This window comes from Buteo buteo, chromosome 5 (genome assembly GCF_964188355.1).
Source record: "Buteo buteo chromosome 5, bButBut1.hap1.1, whole genome shotgun sequence".
In the NCBI taxonomy this organism is placed as follows: domain Eukaryota; kingdom Metazoa; phylum Chordata; class Aves; order Accipitriformes; family Accipitridae; genus Buteo; species Buteo buteo.
This window is the reverse complement of record NC_134175.1, coordinates 33,156,287-33,172,923: the sequence shown is the minus strand read 5'-3', so window position 1 is coordinate 33,172,923 and position 16,637 is coordinate 33,156,287. Positions and strand designations below refer to the sequence as shown.

The 16,637-nt window shown below is 35.9% G+C and overlaps 1 protein-coding gene across 7 annotated transcripts in view; it reads right to left on the bottom strand.

The window, feature by feature from the left end:
• LOC142031311 (sodium channel protein type 1 subunit alpha) overlaps positions 1 to 16,637 on the bottom strand; it is a 68,142-nt gene that overhangs the window by 10,425 nt on the left and 41,080 nt on the right. For all 7 annotated transcript variants that reach the window (XM_075028538.1, XM_075028539.1, XM_075028543.1 and 4 more), the window contains one exon: positions 3,282 to 3,563. In XM_075028538.1, the coding sequence (XP_074884639.1) occupies positions 3,282 to 3,563 (282 nt within the window). The remainder of the gene's footprint in view (positions 1 to 3,281; positions 3,564 to 16,637) is intronic.

Below are 16,637 nucleotides of genomic sequence, written 5' to 3'. Positions count from 1 at the left end.
ATCACTGCCAAGGAAACTCAAGAAAGACCTTGTCAGAGAGTTCTTTTTGCTTAAAAAGCCACACATTTCCAATCTATTTTTTTGAGCCTAGAATATTTCTTTCTGAAATTATCCCACTTCTTTTGAGTATTTCTATGTAAAATACCTATGTTTCTTTTCTATATTACTCTTTAAAAGAGTGGTTTATTTCTGCGATGAACAGACCCATATACTACCAGAAACGGCTTTTTGTGATTCAAAACAAAAATTGTTCATGGGACTAATTTATGTCATTCCCAGAATAATAAGGTCCTCAGTGCTAGGGTTTGGACTTCTTTTGGCTGGTTTTCATTTGGATTTTTTTTTGTTATGAAAATGGTACTACTTCCAGTAGTATTCACTCCAGATAGAAAACCTCAGTGATACAGAAGATAAATGTGGTATTATTACCTATAACCCAGCTGAAGGGATATACAATATTCTTCTTTGACTGGCTCAAAAGGCATGAGTCAGAGGGTAAAATGGAGAATGGAAATAATACTGGATTGTAAGAGCAGCTTTCTGTAGTTAGTTTCTAGCTTCCTGAAAAAGGGACCTTGTATCAGTACCTCATGCATTGATACTTCTCACTGAGTTTGTCATTAGAAAAATGACATTGACCACTATGGGTTTATTTTCTCAGGTCCATCACAACCTAAACAAAAGTCTGTGCCTGAGGTTGTTAAGGTGGAGAACCAAATGACTTCAGTGGACTTTTCAACTAATCATTAAGATGTTAAAAAAAGGCCATTAATGTTCACATTGGGTGCACAGAAAGCATATCCACTTGCAACCATGATTTTTAATCAGACTTTTCAGGCTTAATACCTTATTTTGGGCCAAATACTCACATTTCAATAGCTTTATCTTTGTTTCTAACTTAGTAATGGATACCTCTAATTGAGTAATGCCTTAGTATTTACTCATCTTTACTGTTACTACAAGCTGATTAGGAAGAGTAGGGAAATCTAGGGTTATGACATACCTATTCACTTCTCATGTTTCTTCTGAACACAATGGCTTTAGAATCCTGTTCTAGATTCTCATCCAAAGTACTTTATATATCAGATAGAAAATCACCTTATAAATATCTTCTATGATTGAAAAAGTAATGTAAGAATCTCAAACATTTATGAATTGTGGCCTTTCCTGTGTTCTTCAAGGTGAAAAAAACATAGAATCTGCACATTTGAAAGCATTAACTGAAATCAAACTAATATTTTGTTTTCTCCACTCTAGGGCTTTTACCATTCCATAACTGCAAAATCACTACTAGTGGCTTACTTACCAAACCCTGAAAGATGCAGGGCCAAGCGTCTGTTTTGTGCAATGTCAGAAGTGCCCTGCTTTTTTCTGGTATGTCAATTGGCAAATTTCTCCCAATTTGCCTGCCAGAACAATCCAATAATTTAAGAATCTAAGTCTTCATGTTAGAGATATTTGTTGCTTTTCAATGAAGAGGAGATGGGATAAGATGCATAGCTGGGACACTTACAGATATATGACTGCAAGTAGCTGAGGGGTGGTGACTGTGGCCACAAAGCCAGGAAAAAATGTACCTGGTGTTATCCCTGTCCCAGAACAGACTAGGCTACTACTGGAAGAAGAGTTGCAGACCACTTGGAAAGAGTTTTGTTGATGTCTTGTTTCTCCTGAACATGTGTAATAAAGCATTGTGCCCCCAATGCCAAGGGGTATTCCAGGCCAGTGGATTTCAAAAATAAGACAGAGAAAATAAATATTTAAAGTCTTTCTGTTACAATTCAATTTTGTTATCAAAATAAAATTCTATTCAGTAGTTTATTTCCTTAATACTGCTGGTCCCTCTGTGCTCTTTCCTGATGTGACAGTAAAGGAAGTAATCTTTATTAAGACAGGCTGAGAGAGTTGGGGTTGTTCACCCTGGAGAAGAGAAGGCTCTGGGGAGACCTTATAGCAGCCTTCCAGCACCTAAAGGGGGCCTACAGGAATGCTAGAGAGGGACTTTTCACAAGGGTATGTAGTGATAGGACAAGGAGTAATGGCTTTAAACTGAAAGAGGGTAGATTTAGATTAGATGTAAGGAAGTTCTTCACTGTGTGGGTGGTGAGGCACTAGAACAGGTTGCCCAGAGAGGTTGTGGATGCCCCATCCCTGGAAGCGTTCAAGGCCAGGTTGGATGGGGCTTTGAGCAGCCTGGTCTAGTGGAAGGTGTCCCTGCCCATGGCAGGGGGGTTGGAACTAGATGGTCTTTAAGGTCCTTTCCAACCCAAACCATTCTGTGATTCTATGATTCTAATCATAGTAAAATTTAAATTGTCATAGTTATCAGCCACACAGGTGAGAGCTACATTAGCTGGGAGAGGCAGTTCACAATGCCCAGAACTATTGTTTTAGACCCTGTGCAGGGCCATGTCGATACCACTGTATCATGTTAATGATTTGTATTATTGAGATTTCTTATGCCAACATAAAAGCTAGAAACTTATTTTAAAACTATAAAAATGAAAACTAAGATTCTGCAGAACTAGATAGTAACCTCAAAAAAACATAGAGGTTGCTGAATGCACACAATATGGGTTAGAGTCCAGCATTTTCTTGATTAAGTTGGGTCAGATTATCAGCTACTCCAAAATACGAAGATAGCATTGTGAGGACACAATTTTTAATACCGAAGGCATAACCTTATAGTATCTTTCTGCATATGTTGTCTTCCTTCTCTTCTTCCCTCCATTTTTGCTAAGTAAACTCCACCAGGTGCTTATGCACAGAAATAGCAGGGAAAATATTTCATAGATTATAGTATCTAATGTTATTTTTCTTTTCCTCTTTCTCTTCTGAATGAGAAATTGTTTCTTAGATCACATAAGTCTGCATGGTGGCAGCCACATAACTGAGAGGGGATTTCCTACCTGGAGTTCTTCTGTGTGACTTAATCACACTAATGCAGATTTTTGTTTTTTTAGCAACAGTAAAAGTTAAAGTATTCAGATAGCTGAATACCATTCCTAGATACTTGTAGAAACTTTTAAAGGTAGAAGGGGCTGGAGGACTAAGAGATCTATAAATAGGAAGAATAGCACTTGTTCTGTCAGATGGCCTAAAAATTCTTAGGCTCTACTTGCTGCTTACTATGAAAAGAGTAATCAAGTATCAGTGCAGCAGTATTACTAAGTCACAGATAAAAATCATCAGTTAAATATGTTTTCTGTCTTTGTTGCTAGAATTGCTTTTCACTATTACATATCAACAGTAAGAGGTATATATAAAGAGTGATCACTTACTACTTGAAGTAAAGAAAGATACCCAAATCCTACATTATCAAAGTTTACTTTCACGTTTTTCCATCGGGCACTTTGATTGTTTTTTATGAGTTCCTCGCACTGACTAAAATTGTTGATTTGGTCGACTTCAAACCTTTCATCAGTTGTGGTGTTAACACAGTAGTAGAACTTCCCAGCAAACAGATTTACTCCCATGATGCTGAAAATTAGCCAGAATATAAGACAAACGAGAAGCACGTTCATGATGGATGGAATTGCTCCTAAAAGGGCATTCACAACCACCTAGTACACAAATACAGGGGGAAAAAGAAAAGAGTGTAAGAATATTTACAGCAATAACATTTTGTATACTGTTTTACCAATACTTAATAAATGCTTGTTCAGAAACTAATACTATAAATGTTAAAGCAGTACATTAATAACTGTAGTGTTGCACTGTTCTTTTAAATACTTAACATTAGTATATGTAATGAAAAGAAAATAAGTGAGAAAATTAAAATAATTAAAAGAAAAACAAAAGAGAAGACTTTGTGGTAGTAAGATGAAGCCTGACACTGATGTGTTCTATATAAAAAAGACAAACATGTTAAATATAAACACAGACATAATAAAATTCTAAAAATGCATCAAATCATAGCTTAAAAATGCTTAAAGAAAAATGGCAACCTGTAGATTTGATCAACATAGCTTTGAAATTTAAGCTGAAAACACAAATGCCATGAATCTAGAAACTAAGCTCTACATTAAAAGGATTATGCAGGAATTAAATACATATCTTTATTGCCTTATTGTTCCATGCAAGAATATAACAAAGATTAATTTCTTTGTATAGAAAAGCAAGACAGTTTTGCAATATGTGTCTACTTGAATCAACATAATTTATTTCAAGCTCCAGTCTTATTGTTTCATGTATTGAGTTTAAGTCAGTAATACCCTTCATTTATCTAAAGAAGGACATATATCAAGGACATATTTAGGGGTTTTGATTTTGCATTTTAAATTATTTTTGGCCAGTTGCCTTCTCAGCCCCTTGCAAGCAAGATGTCAATAATTACTTATGTAGATAAAAAGTGTATTTTTCTGATGTATACAGTAATTAATCACATGTGTCTGTCAGAGCTATCGAAATTTTTGTGTTATTTATTTGGCTAATAGCTGAGCAATTATCTCCCCTGAAGTATCCAATACCAGATCTCATTTCCAAGTTATATTTTATTTTAAATTTTACTTTTTTTCTCTGTAAAAGTTTTAGGACCTTGTAGGAAGGTAAAGTAAAATACATAGTAGGGCTCTGATTCTCAGTAATCCAATTCCTGCAGTAAGACAGGAAAGGATTGGCATGGATACTTGGGGCGTATTAAGGTATCTTAGTCCATCTTTGTTCCCTGCTTTCTGCAACATAGAGGGATCTTCCCCACTACCAACATAATTCTGAGCAAACTCAGAGCTGCTCAATCTTACTACCTGTATTTCACAGCCTCTTGAAGGCCTTTGGAAGCGGAGTATTGTGGTTGTGTTACTCGTCACTCAGCACCCTCCTCCTCCCAAATGTTATGGCCAGGAATTAGGACCTGTTTAGAGATCTTAGGTAGAAATGTTATTTTCAGGGCATATTTTCTTCTTATTTTAAGGGCCTCCTCCACTGCCAGAGAGTAGAAATGGGACCTTTCTGTAACTGAGAATTATCCTTATCTTTTATAAAACCATGAATTTTTTAAAATTTAGCTTTTCTTGGCAGCTTCTATTTTTGGTGATAACTTTAAAGGAAGCATGCTTGCTTCTTGAGATTTCTGTTATAGAAAATGTGAAGTATCTAGGTGATATATGCATAAACTAGCCATTTAAAAAAAGGCTAACAAGGTCCCAGTAATATTTTGAACATAAGAAAACATTTTCAAAGAAGTGAGAGAAATGGTTTTTTTCCTATCCTGTAGGGAGATGAAATCTGTTGCTACTTAGCTTGATGGAACTGAGAACAACATAAAAATTAGGAATGCAATGATTCTGGAATTTATTCCAAGTCTGACCTGATCTATGACACTGTATTATGCTATTGCCGCTTTGAAATTCTAGGCCAGCTAGTGCTTGTCTTAGCTTTTTATTTCTTCCCCCCCCTTTTTTTTTTCTTCACCCTTAAAAATGTTCTGGATGTGTTATATTGATTGAATTCCTCTGTTTAATCTTGGTGAAAAACCTGAAAATAAAGATGTCAAGAAAGAAAGATGGGGATTTAGTCCTGCAACTTAAATAAATTAAGGTTACCTGTGCTCACACAAAGAATGGTTTTGTGTGAATTAGGTGCCTGTAGCAGTTATCTTTTTAGCAACCCTGAGATCCATTGGACCACAGCACAGATCCAGAACAGGCAGCAGAATACTAACAGCTACCATAATTGTTGTAACAATTATGAACTGGTAATAGTTGTAGAAAGAAAGATTTCTACAAAATGCCATCAGTGTGTCTCACATCTTTAGATGAACAGGTAATGCAGTCTCGCTACTGAGACTGCAAAAAGATCAGCCACCTCTTGAATAAGAAGTGAACAGCTTCTAGCAACTGTTCCAACAACGGTTCCAACAACTTATTTCATATAGGTCACTGAAAACCCATCAAATGGTAACAATTTTTGGTCACTACTGACCTGGCCTGGATGCGAACTGGTGACCTAGAGATGAAAGGCTCTGTATCCTATTACCAACCCCTTGAGCTATCCAGTCCCCCTGGAAGGTTTTTTAAGAAAAGAAGAAAAGAAAATTAAAACTCTTAGAAGTCGTTTTCTGTTTGCTTTTTGTTTTTGTTTGATTTTTGATTTTTTTCCCCACCAGTGTTGAGCCTTTGCCCTATCATATTTATAACGTAAAACTGCATTTTTATATGCTGGTCAGATGCTTGGCTGACTGTAAAGTCCACCTCAGGAAGAAGTCTTTAATTTCTTCAACACATCGGTTGGAAGCAATTGCTTTATCAGTGTTTTCTGTTTACTTTTTTGGTATTTGCTTTGGGAATAGCTGAGGTATATCAGGATAAGCAGGACATTAGCTTGCATAATATACATCCAGGATAGCACCCATACATACACACATGACACCTACACACATCAGTTACAGCAAATGGACAGAAAAAAGTGAGAACCAATTCAAAAGTGAACTGAATGCAAAAGACCAATTAGCATTTCTTAATGAGTTAAAAATTTAGCAAATAAAAATTGTCAATCTTGTCTTGTTGAAAAGACTCTGTAGTGGGTTAAAAGAACGTTGGCAACCACAGCTCTTATTTTTGCTCTTTCTTCAAATCTAGATCAGATGTATATGATTCTAAATGTATTTTTTATTTTAAAAGGGGCTGTTCTTTTGGGCCTATTTTCTGCTACTCCTTGGTACAGAATATAATGCCAATAAATTGGGAAAAGATGTTTGCAGAGTTGTTTGTTTGTTTGTTTGTTTTAAATTACCTATGTATTTCCTCAACGCTGGGCTGTTGGTGGTCAGGCTGACTCCAGTAAGCAAGCTGCAAAAGCCCAAGCTGATTCTGCTTGTTCACCTTCCTATAGCTTCAGGTAGGTGGAATAGCAATAAGTGCAAGTGAGAAGCAACACCTGACACCTACAAAGACAAACAGGCTCTAGCCTATTTTACACCTCAGTTGATATTCATCCAGGAAAAAAAAATTGTTGTGGCAAACCATGTCTCCTCTAGAGGAAAGCAGTATCTCATATATATATACACACACACAATTTTTTCATGTTTACATTTTCATAACATTTATCTTCCAACATCAGATATATATGTAAGATAAAAGAATTACTGCAATGCTAATTGTCTGTCTTATCTTCTAGCTGATATGACATTACGTCAATACAAATTAGTAGTCCAGTTAGGTTTTGTTGTTGCTGTTTATATCTTTTTTTGGACAACTGTCCAAAGAAGACAGCAAAATGGAACTGGGGAAAAAAAAAAAAAAAAAAAAAAATCAGTTTTGCTACCAGAGCTGTGCATATGTATAGAATGAGGACTGTGCAAAATACCAGCTTATCCCTGCTGTATGCGTAGAAGATAAGAAAGCTTTACTAGATTCAGCCTTGCTGTGGGGGACATATCTGAAACACATAGTGAGATATAAATGTATTATAGTTCCCACAGCAAAATAGCTTCAATAGATCCTAGCATCTCAGCAACCACAGGCTTTCCAGGAGTTCCCATATTGGACCTGATTAATAGATATGTCAGGGCCTCCCAATATCTGTATACAAACCAGGAACAATCTTCATTGGTACTTATCCATTTTTTCCATAACTTTTGCAGCTTCCATGAAGAAATTCCAAACTCTGTCCCTGGTGCAAATGAGGAGGAAGTTACTATCTTCAGGATGGAAAGGAAGATTATAGGATTATGTCTGGAACATTCTTCCTACTTAAAATGACAAAGTACTTTATTTGCCTCCACTTTGGAAGTTGTCAACTTCATAATTTTATGCTTAAACAGGAAAAGTTTCCCAAAGATTTGATGTGCCAGATCTCATATCAGAGTCTTTGAAGGAGTCCATCAAAGGCTATAGAGGTTATTTAACTGCTACCTCGTTTTTTTTTTTTCTGTGTGTACACTCTCATGTGAGATTTGCATACAGAAGCACTGAAAGCCAAATAACTTTTACTTCACCAGGACCTGTATGGATGAAATCAAACCTTATATTCTATGCATGCTATATGGCCCTAACAAGCATAAGACATGTTCCTCTTGTACTCAGTTCCCTGATAGCTGGGAAAACCTGAGAAGCATTAGGGAACTCCAAGGAAGAGGAACAAATTGTGAGCTTGAATACATATGTCAAAAAAAGAGAATAGTTTCTTTCCCTTTAAGTAACTAACTATCTGTCTAGTCACACAGTCGTAGACTTCAGGTGGTGCTTGTTACAAAAAGCCATTCATCTCTCTCTTAGCAGTACAGGGATTGAAGAGCCATTTGTTCAAAGACAGCAGCATGCAGAGGGAGTTTGGCAATAGCATACGTAGCATAAGCTGCATTAGAGCAAAATATGAAAATTCATTCCTGACTCAGATGAAACACTGACACTGCCTGGGGCAGGATTTGAGAGTAAGCTATGAGTATTGCCTTGTTTTGAACACAGATGAGGTAAGAACATCTGCCATAAGATCATGAACCTCCCCTGCTCAACTGGCCAAAGCCTAGCTGTCCACAAAGCTGCCAGAGAGAGCATTTGCACTGAAAGATGAAGTGAGCAAGTAGCCATTGGTTTAGATTCTTGGTCACCGCAGAGGTAAGACTGCTGGAATGAGCAGGTAAGTATGCTGTGAGGGGACAGCAATGGAGGCTCAGGTGACATACATGATCTGAGTTTAGCGTGTTCTCACAGTGAAGGACTTCGATGACATCACACAAGGAAGGCTAGAAGATGCTGAAACCACACTGACTTGACCAGGTGGTGGGTATCAGGTAACAGACAGGTGTATTCTCTCTTAAACTGTGGAGGAGTTGAGGCAAGGGAGGAAAGGCCATAAGGAATACAGTAACTTTCCCAGTCAGGGGATTGAAAGAGCATCTCAGGTAGACCATGAAGAAAGCCGATACCTGAATCAAAAAGATGAGCACTGTCTGATAGTCCAAGGCAAGGAATCTTTGAAACAAACCTCTGTCTTGAGAATTATCATCCCTTGCTCTTTGCATTCATGACTCAACAGCTATAAAAGAACCAGTGAATCAGCTGATTTATTTGTATTATGGCAGCATAAGCATACCACTGGACCTTCACAGGCCAAGCACCAACACAGTGAGATCAGCTGTCCAGCACCTTGAATTCAGTGTATGGCTCTCCTTCATGTACTTTTAACTGATAGCTTTTCCACTATCACTGGATCCTCTATCGTAAGTATTCTATGCATTTTCTAGTTTACCCATCACGAAACACTGGCACATGTTCCTGTCAGATGAGTCAGAAATATATAATAGGAACTTCTCTATATGGAAATAATGGTGTTTTCCAAAGACTGGTGCTTACAAAAATAGACAGATGCTGATAAGGTGACATGCAATCCAAAAATCTGTTATGCAGACCAAATTTAAGGGAGGTATGCACCCATTCTGCTCTTTTCACAGAAAGGAAGACCCCTACATCAAAGAAGTTCAAAGGAAAAAAAAGAAACCAAACCCAACACCCCAAACCCCTGGATTTTACTAATTGCACAGCAAAACCAAATCCACAATATCAATTGCCCTATTGACAAACCCTTTTGAAAGGTAATTAGAAATGCAAAGGTAGGTAGTATAGAGCAAAAAGTTCCCAAGAATTCTTTAGAGTACCTTCCCCCCAAAATACTTGAACAGCTCCTCAGTCCCCAGGGATGAAATTAATCTCATAACTGCACCTATGAAGAATGGGAAAATTTGTGCAGAGTATCTCTTAGTAAGCTTTTCACACTTTGGTGATCACAGATGGCTTTGAGTTTATGAGATGGCAGTCCCTGGCATTTCACTACTAAAATTGTATACACAAAGATAATTTGGAACCTTGTAGATATGCAGTGTGACGTAAAACACGGCACTAGATTTCTAGAAGAGAAGTACCTTAAGAAACGTGCAATTCCTTCAATTTTCTCATTTGGTTTGTCAGGTAAAAAGAGGAAATGCGTGGACCTGCAGGGCAATCAGTGGTGATAAAATCTTAATCAACAAACAAAACAGAAAAAAATCTCAGCAAATACAATTTTCATCAATTATGAGATCATCTACCAGTGCAGTGATGAAATTTGCTACTGTCCAGGTTTGTGCAAAGATTAACAAGAGTGAAGGTGAGCTTAAACATTTAAATAATTCAGATTAAAATTGTGAAATCCTTAAAATAATTCAGTTGGAAGATGCCCAGTTGATGATAACTATTTGAGTTCATTTTCATTGTGAGAGCATCTTGTGATGGACAGCACTGAGATCATGATCAGCAATGTGATAGCCCTATGTAAAGTGTAAACAATCTCTAACAAAATAGGCCTAATTCTTTTTCATAGGCAGAAGTTTTTAACGGGGTAGGAGATGGGTTTGAACCTGTGAAACAGTGAATTATAGCTGTTAAAAATCAAGTCAAGATTTCTGCTGATATTTTACTCCAAATATGAGGATTTGTACAGAAGTATACACATGCATGCACAAGAAAATATTTTTTCCCTTTTTAAACCTAACATCTACCATCTAAACATCAAACCTTGTGTAATCCTTTTTCATCCTAAACAATTCAGAGCAAGTTATAAAGTTGAAAGGACTGGCACCTGAATGGCAAAACAGGGATTTCATCTGCATTTCTACTGTCTTAAAATTCCCCAAAGCCTGAACATTCAAAGCACTATTTTCTCACTCAGTAAACACGACACTTGGGAGCAACTTGTTTTCCAAAAAAAAAAAAGAAATCACTTCAGAATTTATCAATAATCCCTGGTTTTTTTCAAGGTACAGTATACATGTAATGTAAACATCTTGCACCAGTAGTGTAGTACACATGCTGGTTGTGTGTTTACAGTCCCTACTGGAAGGCAGGGACCATTTTGTTTCTGCAATATCACATGAAAGCAGCACCTTCGCTCCTGTTGTCCCTTCCCACATGTGACCTGCGAGTGTTTGTAAGGTGGTAGGGGGCTCAGCGAGACAAAAGTGGTTGGGGCAGTCCCTTTCTTCTGACCAAATAATAACAAAAATGCTGTAATAATGGCTTCCTGCTCTCTCCCTGGTACTACAAAACAGATGATGAAAACTGCCTTTCTCTGAAGTTAGAGTCGCTTCTACAAGTCATAACACAGCAGAAAGTCAGTGGGATCGGAGGAAATGGGTATGGGATGTAAATTAGGAGAAGCTACGTCCGTTGGAATTGTTCCTCTCACAAAGGCAGCGGAGGTGCCTGGCCTGTGGGCCAGCAGACAGAATACAAACACTGCCCAGTGCAGAGGGTTAAGACTGATCTTCAGTGGAGGCTTTGGGCTCTTTGCCGCAGTTACTTAGTGTGAGGTTTGGAGCTGCCCATGAAGGAAGATAACTGATGATGCAGTACAGGAAAAATTTTCCCACACAAGATACCCTGTCTTGTCTGAGTGTACCCATGGAGTTTATTGGAAGAGGGATGTCATGTATAGATATATAAGGATTAAAAGTTCTTAATGTCGAAGGGATAAAGTATATGTACATTCCTACAGCAGTAATGTAGACGGGAACTTTATTCAACGATAATAAAGAAAATTTATCACATTTTTCCAACGTTTATATCAGGTAGTACAACATATCTGACAGCGCAACCTAGCAGGTGAGGACAGAATAGGGGAGGGAGAAAGGGAGAAGAGGGGGAGAGAAAGAGATTGTGATAATTCTTTTACTTGCCAATACATACTTTAACAAGACACCTCAAAACTACATATTTTTCTCATTGAGTAGCTTGGAATGGGTACACTGAGAAGAAGCATGCTGCATATGCTTGATGATCAGCTATGAACTGACTTTGGAGACAACAAAGGATAAGAATTAAATATTTCTGTGAAAGTGCAACCTACTTGACATGATCCAAATAATGATTCTAGGGAGGAACTAAGGTGAATCTAAAAATGTAAATTCATCCAAGTTATTAAAACCTTCTCATTCTCAACTAATTACTCCTCTCTACTTTATCTTAATGGACTTCTTGTGAGAAAGTGTTATAACTTTGTCCCAAAACAGAAATCAGGGAGGTTCACCATGTTTGTATGAATGTGTGATCTATAATCCACTAATTAAGTTCCACTGTTCCAGTATTTACCTCACTGTAAAAAACAAAACTGAACCAAAAATTAAATACCCCCCCCAACCACTCAAAAAGAAATAACACAAACCTCCCCCAAATTCCTTATATCAAATAAGAATCTCCCATAACCCAGCTTGTGTCTGTTGCCTCTTGTTATCACTGTGCACATTTGAGATGAGTCTGACTTTGTCTTTTATCTATCCTCCAACCAAAATTAGAAGTAGCTTAGTGATTTTGCCTTTGAGAAGTGCATAGAAGAACTGGAATATTGCTACCTTTGCTACACAGTTTGCCTTAATGTCATGTATATATAGATAAATTATTCTTAACTACATGACCTGTGATTATGTAAGCCCAGATTCAAGTAACATTTAGAAAAATGTTTAGAAAAGTTAGAAGTAAAGGAAAAAATAAAACTGAAATCTTATTCTAGCAAACTAATGCTTATCCTTAATTTGGGGTCACTACAAAGTAGCAAACAGAAAGTTTGTAAAAGTAAATTATGGTAGTGAGACTAGAATATTATTTAAATCAAGAATAAAAGCAAAAAATGTTGCGTTATGAAAGAAATCAATGCATGTTTAGAACTGGCATGAGAAGCACCTCACATGTGAAACAACTGAAAACATTTGAATATTTATGACAAGATTTATGACAAGGTTTTCAATTCTTGAGTAAAATGCAGACTGTATTGGAATACAGGGTGAAGATTATTAGAAAACTACCATTTAAAGCAGCAACTGTAAAGAAAAATTTGGATTTACCTAAGAGTATGCAAAGAAAAGACAGGCAGATGGAAAGAATCAGAGAGACCTGACAAGGAGGTACAACTAAATCTTAATCTTAACAGTAATGAACAAATGAAGTTGAAGCAAGAGATAAAAGATCTCAGAGGAAAAGAAAATCACTCCCTTAACAAGCCAATTGCAGTCTTTTCTACTTTTCCTTAATTGTTACTGTACAAGTGCAGCTGACTGAAGAATGCTTCTGCTAGTGAATTTTATCTTCAAAGAAAGTAAAATACTTCCTTAAACACTTAACACAAAAACTATTTTTATAACACTTTGTGCTGGAAAAATTTCATGCTATTGGGCGGCGAGTTTATATCTTGGCATGCTAGAACTGTTAGCAGGGAGGTTTGACCAGCTGATCTTAGGAGGTCCCTTCCTACCTCAATGATTCTGCAGTTCTGCCCTGGCTTTAATAAGAAAATTTAACTTGGTTAAAGTAGTAACAGAAACCTTTCTTATTCATTTAACAGTCTATTAAAAGCAAGCTACACTGTTGAATTTAACAAAATAATGGAGTTACCAGAGCAGCTTTGATTCTGTTTTTCACCAGAAATCAAGTATATCACAAAATACTTCTGAAGACAGTATAGAAGAAAAGACATAATTTAACATACTGTATGACAAAATACAATAATTATCTGCCAAGCAATAAATCACATGGCTGCATTTCTTTGAGAAGACCTGGTAAATATTGTTAAATACACACGAGCATGAAAACAGAGTAATTATTTGATGTGGGAACAATATCTTCAAATTTCACCAGATGCAGTGAAAAAAAATAACTTCTTGCTCTTCCTGTTGCATAAATGAAACATTATTGACCTTTATGTGTTCTTTAATATTTTTAATTAAAATGCAAACTATATTATGTGTCTCATTCAAATTTCATTAAATTTTGATCCTAAGAGTAAGGTTTTTCTTCAAGATACAACAAACACATATCCAGACAAAAATTTTATCAGTTTCAATTATATAAGAAACTCCTTCAAAAGTGCTCTTCTAATTGTAGAATTACAGTCTAAGAAAAATCTCAAAATACTAAGATATGTCCTGTATGATTTATGAACATTTATATAAAGAGTCTTCTTACATCGAAGTTTGCAATTTTTTTAATTGTCTTTCAGAGATATAACACTTCTAATACATTTTCCTTAAAACTCAAAGGTAATGAATAAGATCGCAGTCCTCAAAAAATCCTTCAAAGTGCATCATCTTTTGATCAACACAATGTATTCCTCTATATTTAAGAGAAACTTGCAGAAGATAGTGAACACACTTTCCTGAGAGTGAATACATAATTCTTAACTGTGAGATGAGATGCTAAATTTACAGTGAATGGTGTTTATGTTGATACATCATTTACACTGAAGCTATAAGCCCCCCTGCACTAATGATACCCTCCTACAGTTGGTACTTGCAAGGGTTGTAGTCTAAAAGCTGGATTTTTCTAAAGATCTCATAGTGAATGCAAATTTTGTACATCACTGACATGTCTCCTGCAGGACATTTCTAAACTCTAAGAAAAATGCTATAAAAACAATACTGTTATTGGCATTTTATAAAAATTACAAAAACTAGTTTCCAACACAGGGCAAAGAAGTCTGAATTCAGATTCCAAGAAAGGATTATTTATGTTATACAATGTCTTGTGTTATCTATATACACTTCGAGTGGTTTACTTAATGTAATATATATCGGGGTTTAAAAATTATGCAAGAATTTAAACTGCAATTATATAAATATCTGTAGTTGTGACTATTCACATCGTAGTGTTTTGGTGTGTGCTTAATGTATTAAAAGTTCAAACCTTTCTATGGGATATTTTGGAATGTATGTAGCTATAAATTGAGTAACAGAGTAAAGCACAGATCTTTCCAAAACAATGTAGAAGCCAGATTCAAATTTTAAAAGAAAGCCATTTTTTAATCTCAGTTAAAAAAGTGTCTAAAAATCTAAAAATAGCTGAGGTACCTTTGTCCTGCAAAAAGAACTCAGATCACTCTAAATAACGATACTGATTTTCTTAAAAGATTTCATGTTAATTCTGTAACATCAGAAATTTCAAAGGATTATTTCCAGAGATTTAAAGCAATTAAGAAGGGGGTGTAGGGTGCTACTGCTACTGGGATTCTCAGATGAGATTGTCTCTTCTTCTAACCCTGAATACACAACGTAGTGATTAGTTACACTGTAATCATTAAGGGTAGAAAAGGGGGAAATACTGTACCCATAATACAGATAAGGGGAGGAACCAGTGGTCCACCCCATCCAAGCTGAAGAAAGGTTATCCTATATGAAATAGAAATATATAGCCTGTTATTAGTTGTGAATCTGTAATGACAGACACTTGATGTTATGTTTTATAACTCAATCATATGAGAAAAATTTCTTTCCTACTAATCAAGTTTAGAATACTCTTGAAAATGCCTCATTATCGTTTTCCTGGTAAGGGAATCTAAGGAAGAGCCACTGAATTTTAGAGGATATTTAAGACATCAAATACTCTAATTTAGTTTTACAAGTTATGAAATTGGACTGGAAATTTGAAATACAGTAAATGTTTAAAGCCATCAGCCAGAAATATGCATAAGGCATGCAAAACTGAAAATGCAAGTGGATTTCAGATTGTTTGCTGCCTTCTACTATTTCTCTAATAAATAAATCAAGCACGGCATGACATGCTTTATTTTGTGAAATTAGACACAAATGCATGCTTTATTGTCACTTAATTCTCTAACTCAGCAAAGCAACATATACTCAGTATTCTACATTTACAAGTAGCATACCAATTCAGAACTAGCGCAAAAGCGTTATATTGCAAGTACTAAAAAGCTAAACAAAAAGCAATGGGTATATTCAAATCTCAGTTTGCAGATACTTCTGCTCAGTACGTACACTGAGATGAGAATATAAGCCCTAAGACAGAAATTTAAATTAAATTAAAGCAATTCTTTACTTTGCCTTCCAGCATCTGGGTGGAGTCGGTTTTGAGATTCACTATAGAAAATATAAAAATTTCTCAGAATTCAGTATACTAGCAGATATTTTAAATGCCTTTAATATGTCAAAATTCACTTCTGTGCTCAAGGCAAGCACAAGTTCTGGACCACTTGTCCCCTGTTTTGTTGCAACTGGTTCATATATCTTATATTCACTTTGGAAAGAGAATTTATCCCATTTATGAAACGGCATAATGACAAAATTAAGTTGTAACTACAGAGTATAACTGTAGACTTATAAGAATATAACTTAAAAAGTGAAGTATGTTTCATATTTAGGGATAACAGAATAGTTATTAGTATTTACTGACTATGTAAAATGCTGTATTCTTCCAATTCACTGGAATGGTAAACTTATTTAAGAAAAGGATTGTTTTAAAGTAGCTGAGAACTTAGCAGATTGTTTTACAGAATGATGCAGAGCTTTATACATCCAGGGACTTTTGTGGAATACATGCGATCTCTTACATTTTCAAGGCAAAATTTGCACAATTTTGAACATGGGGTTAAACATTAAAATTATAAATACATGTTGAATAAAAACTCAGCTTATTTTGTCACAGCTCAGCATAGGTATAGGCAATATAAGAAAGCAAAGAGGGTTGATTTTACTTTCTGTTGGCAGATAAAAGAATCTGCTTTTATGGATTTTTATGAAATGAACTCAGTTTCTGAGAAGACTGTAATTTGACTATAGTCTTATTATAAGCTGGTCAATTATTTATTATTTGAACCTTTTTACTGTTCGTGAGTCATTCATAAAGTAACGCTACTATCTGTCAATGAGCTGTTGTGAATAC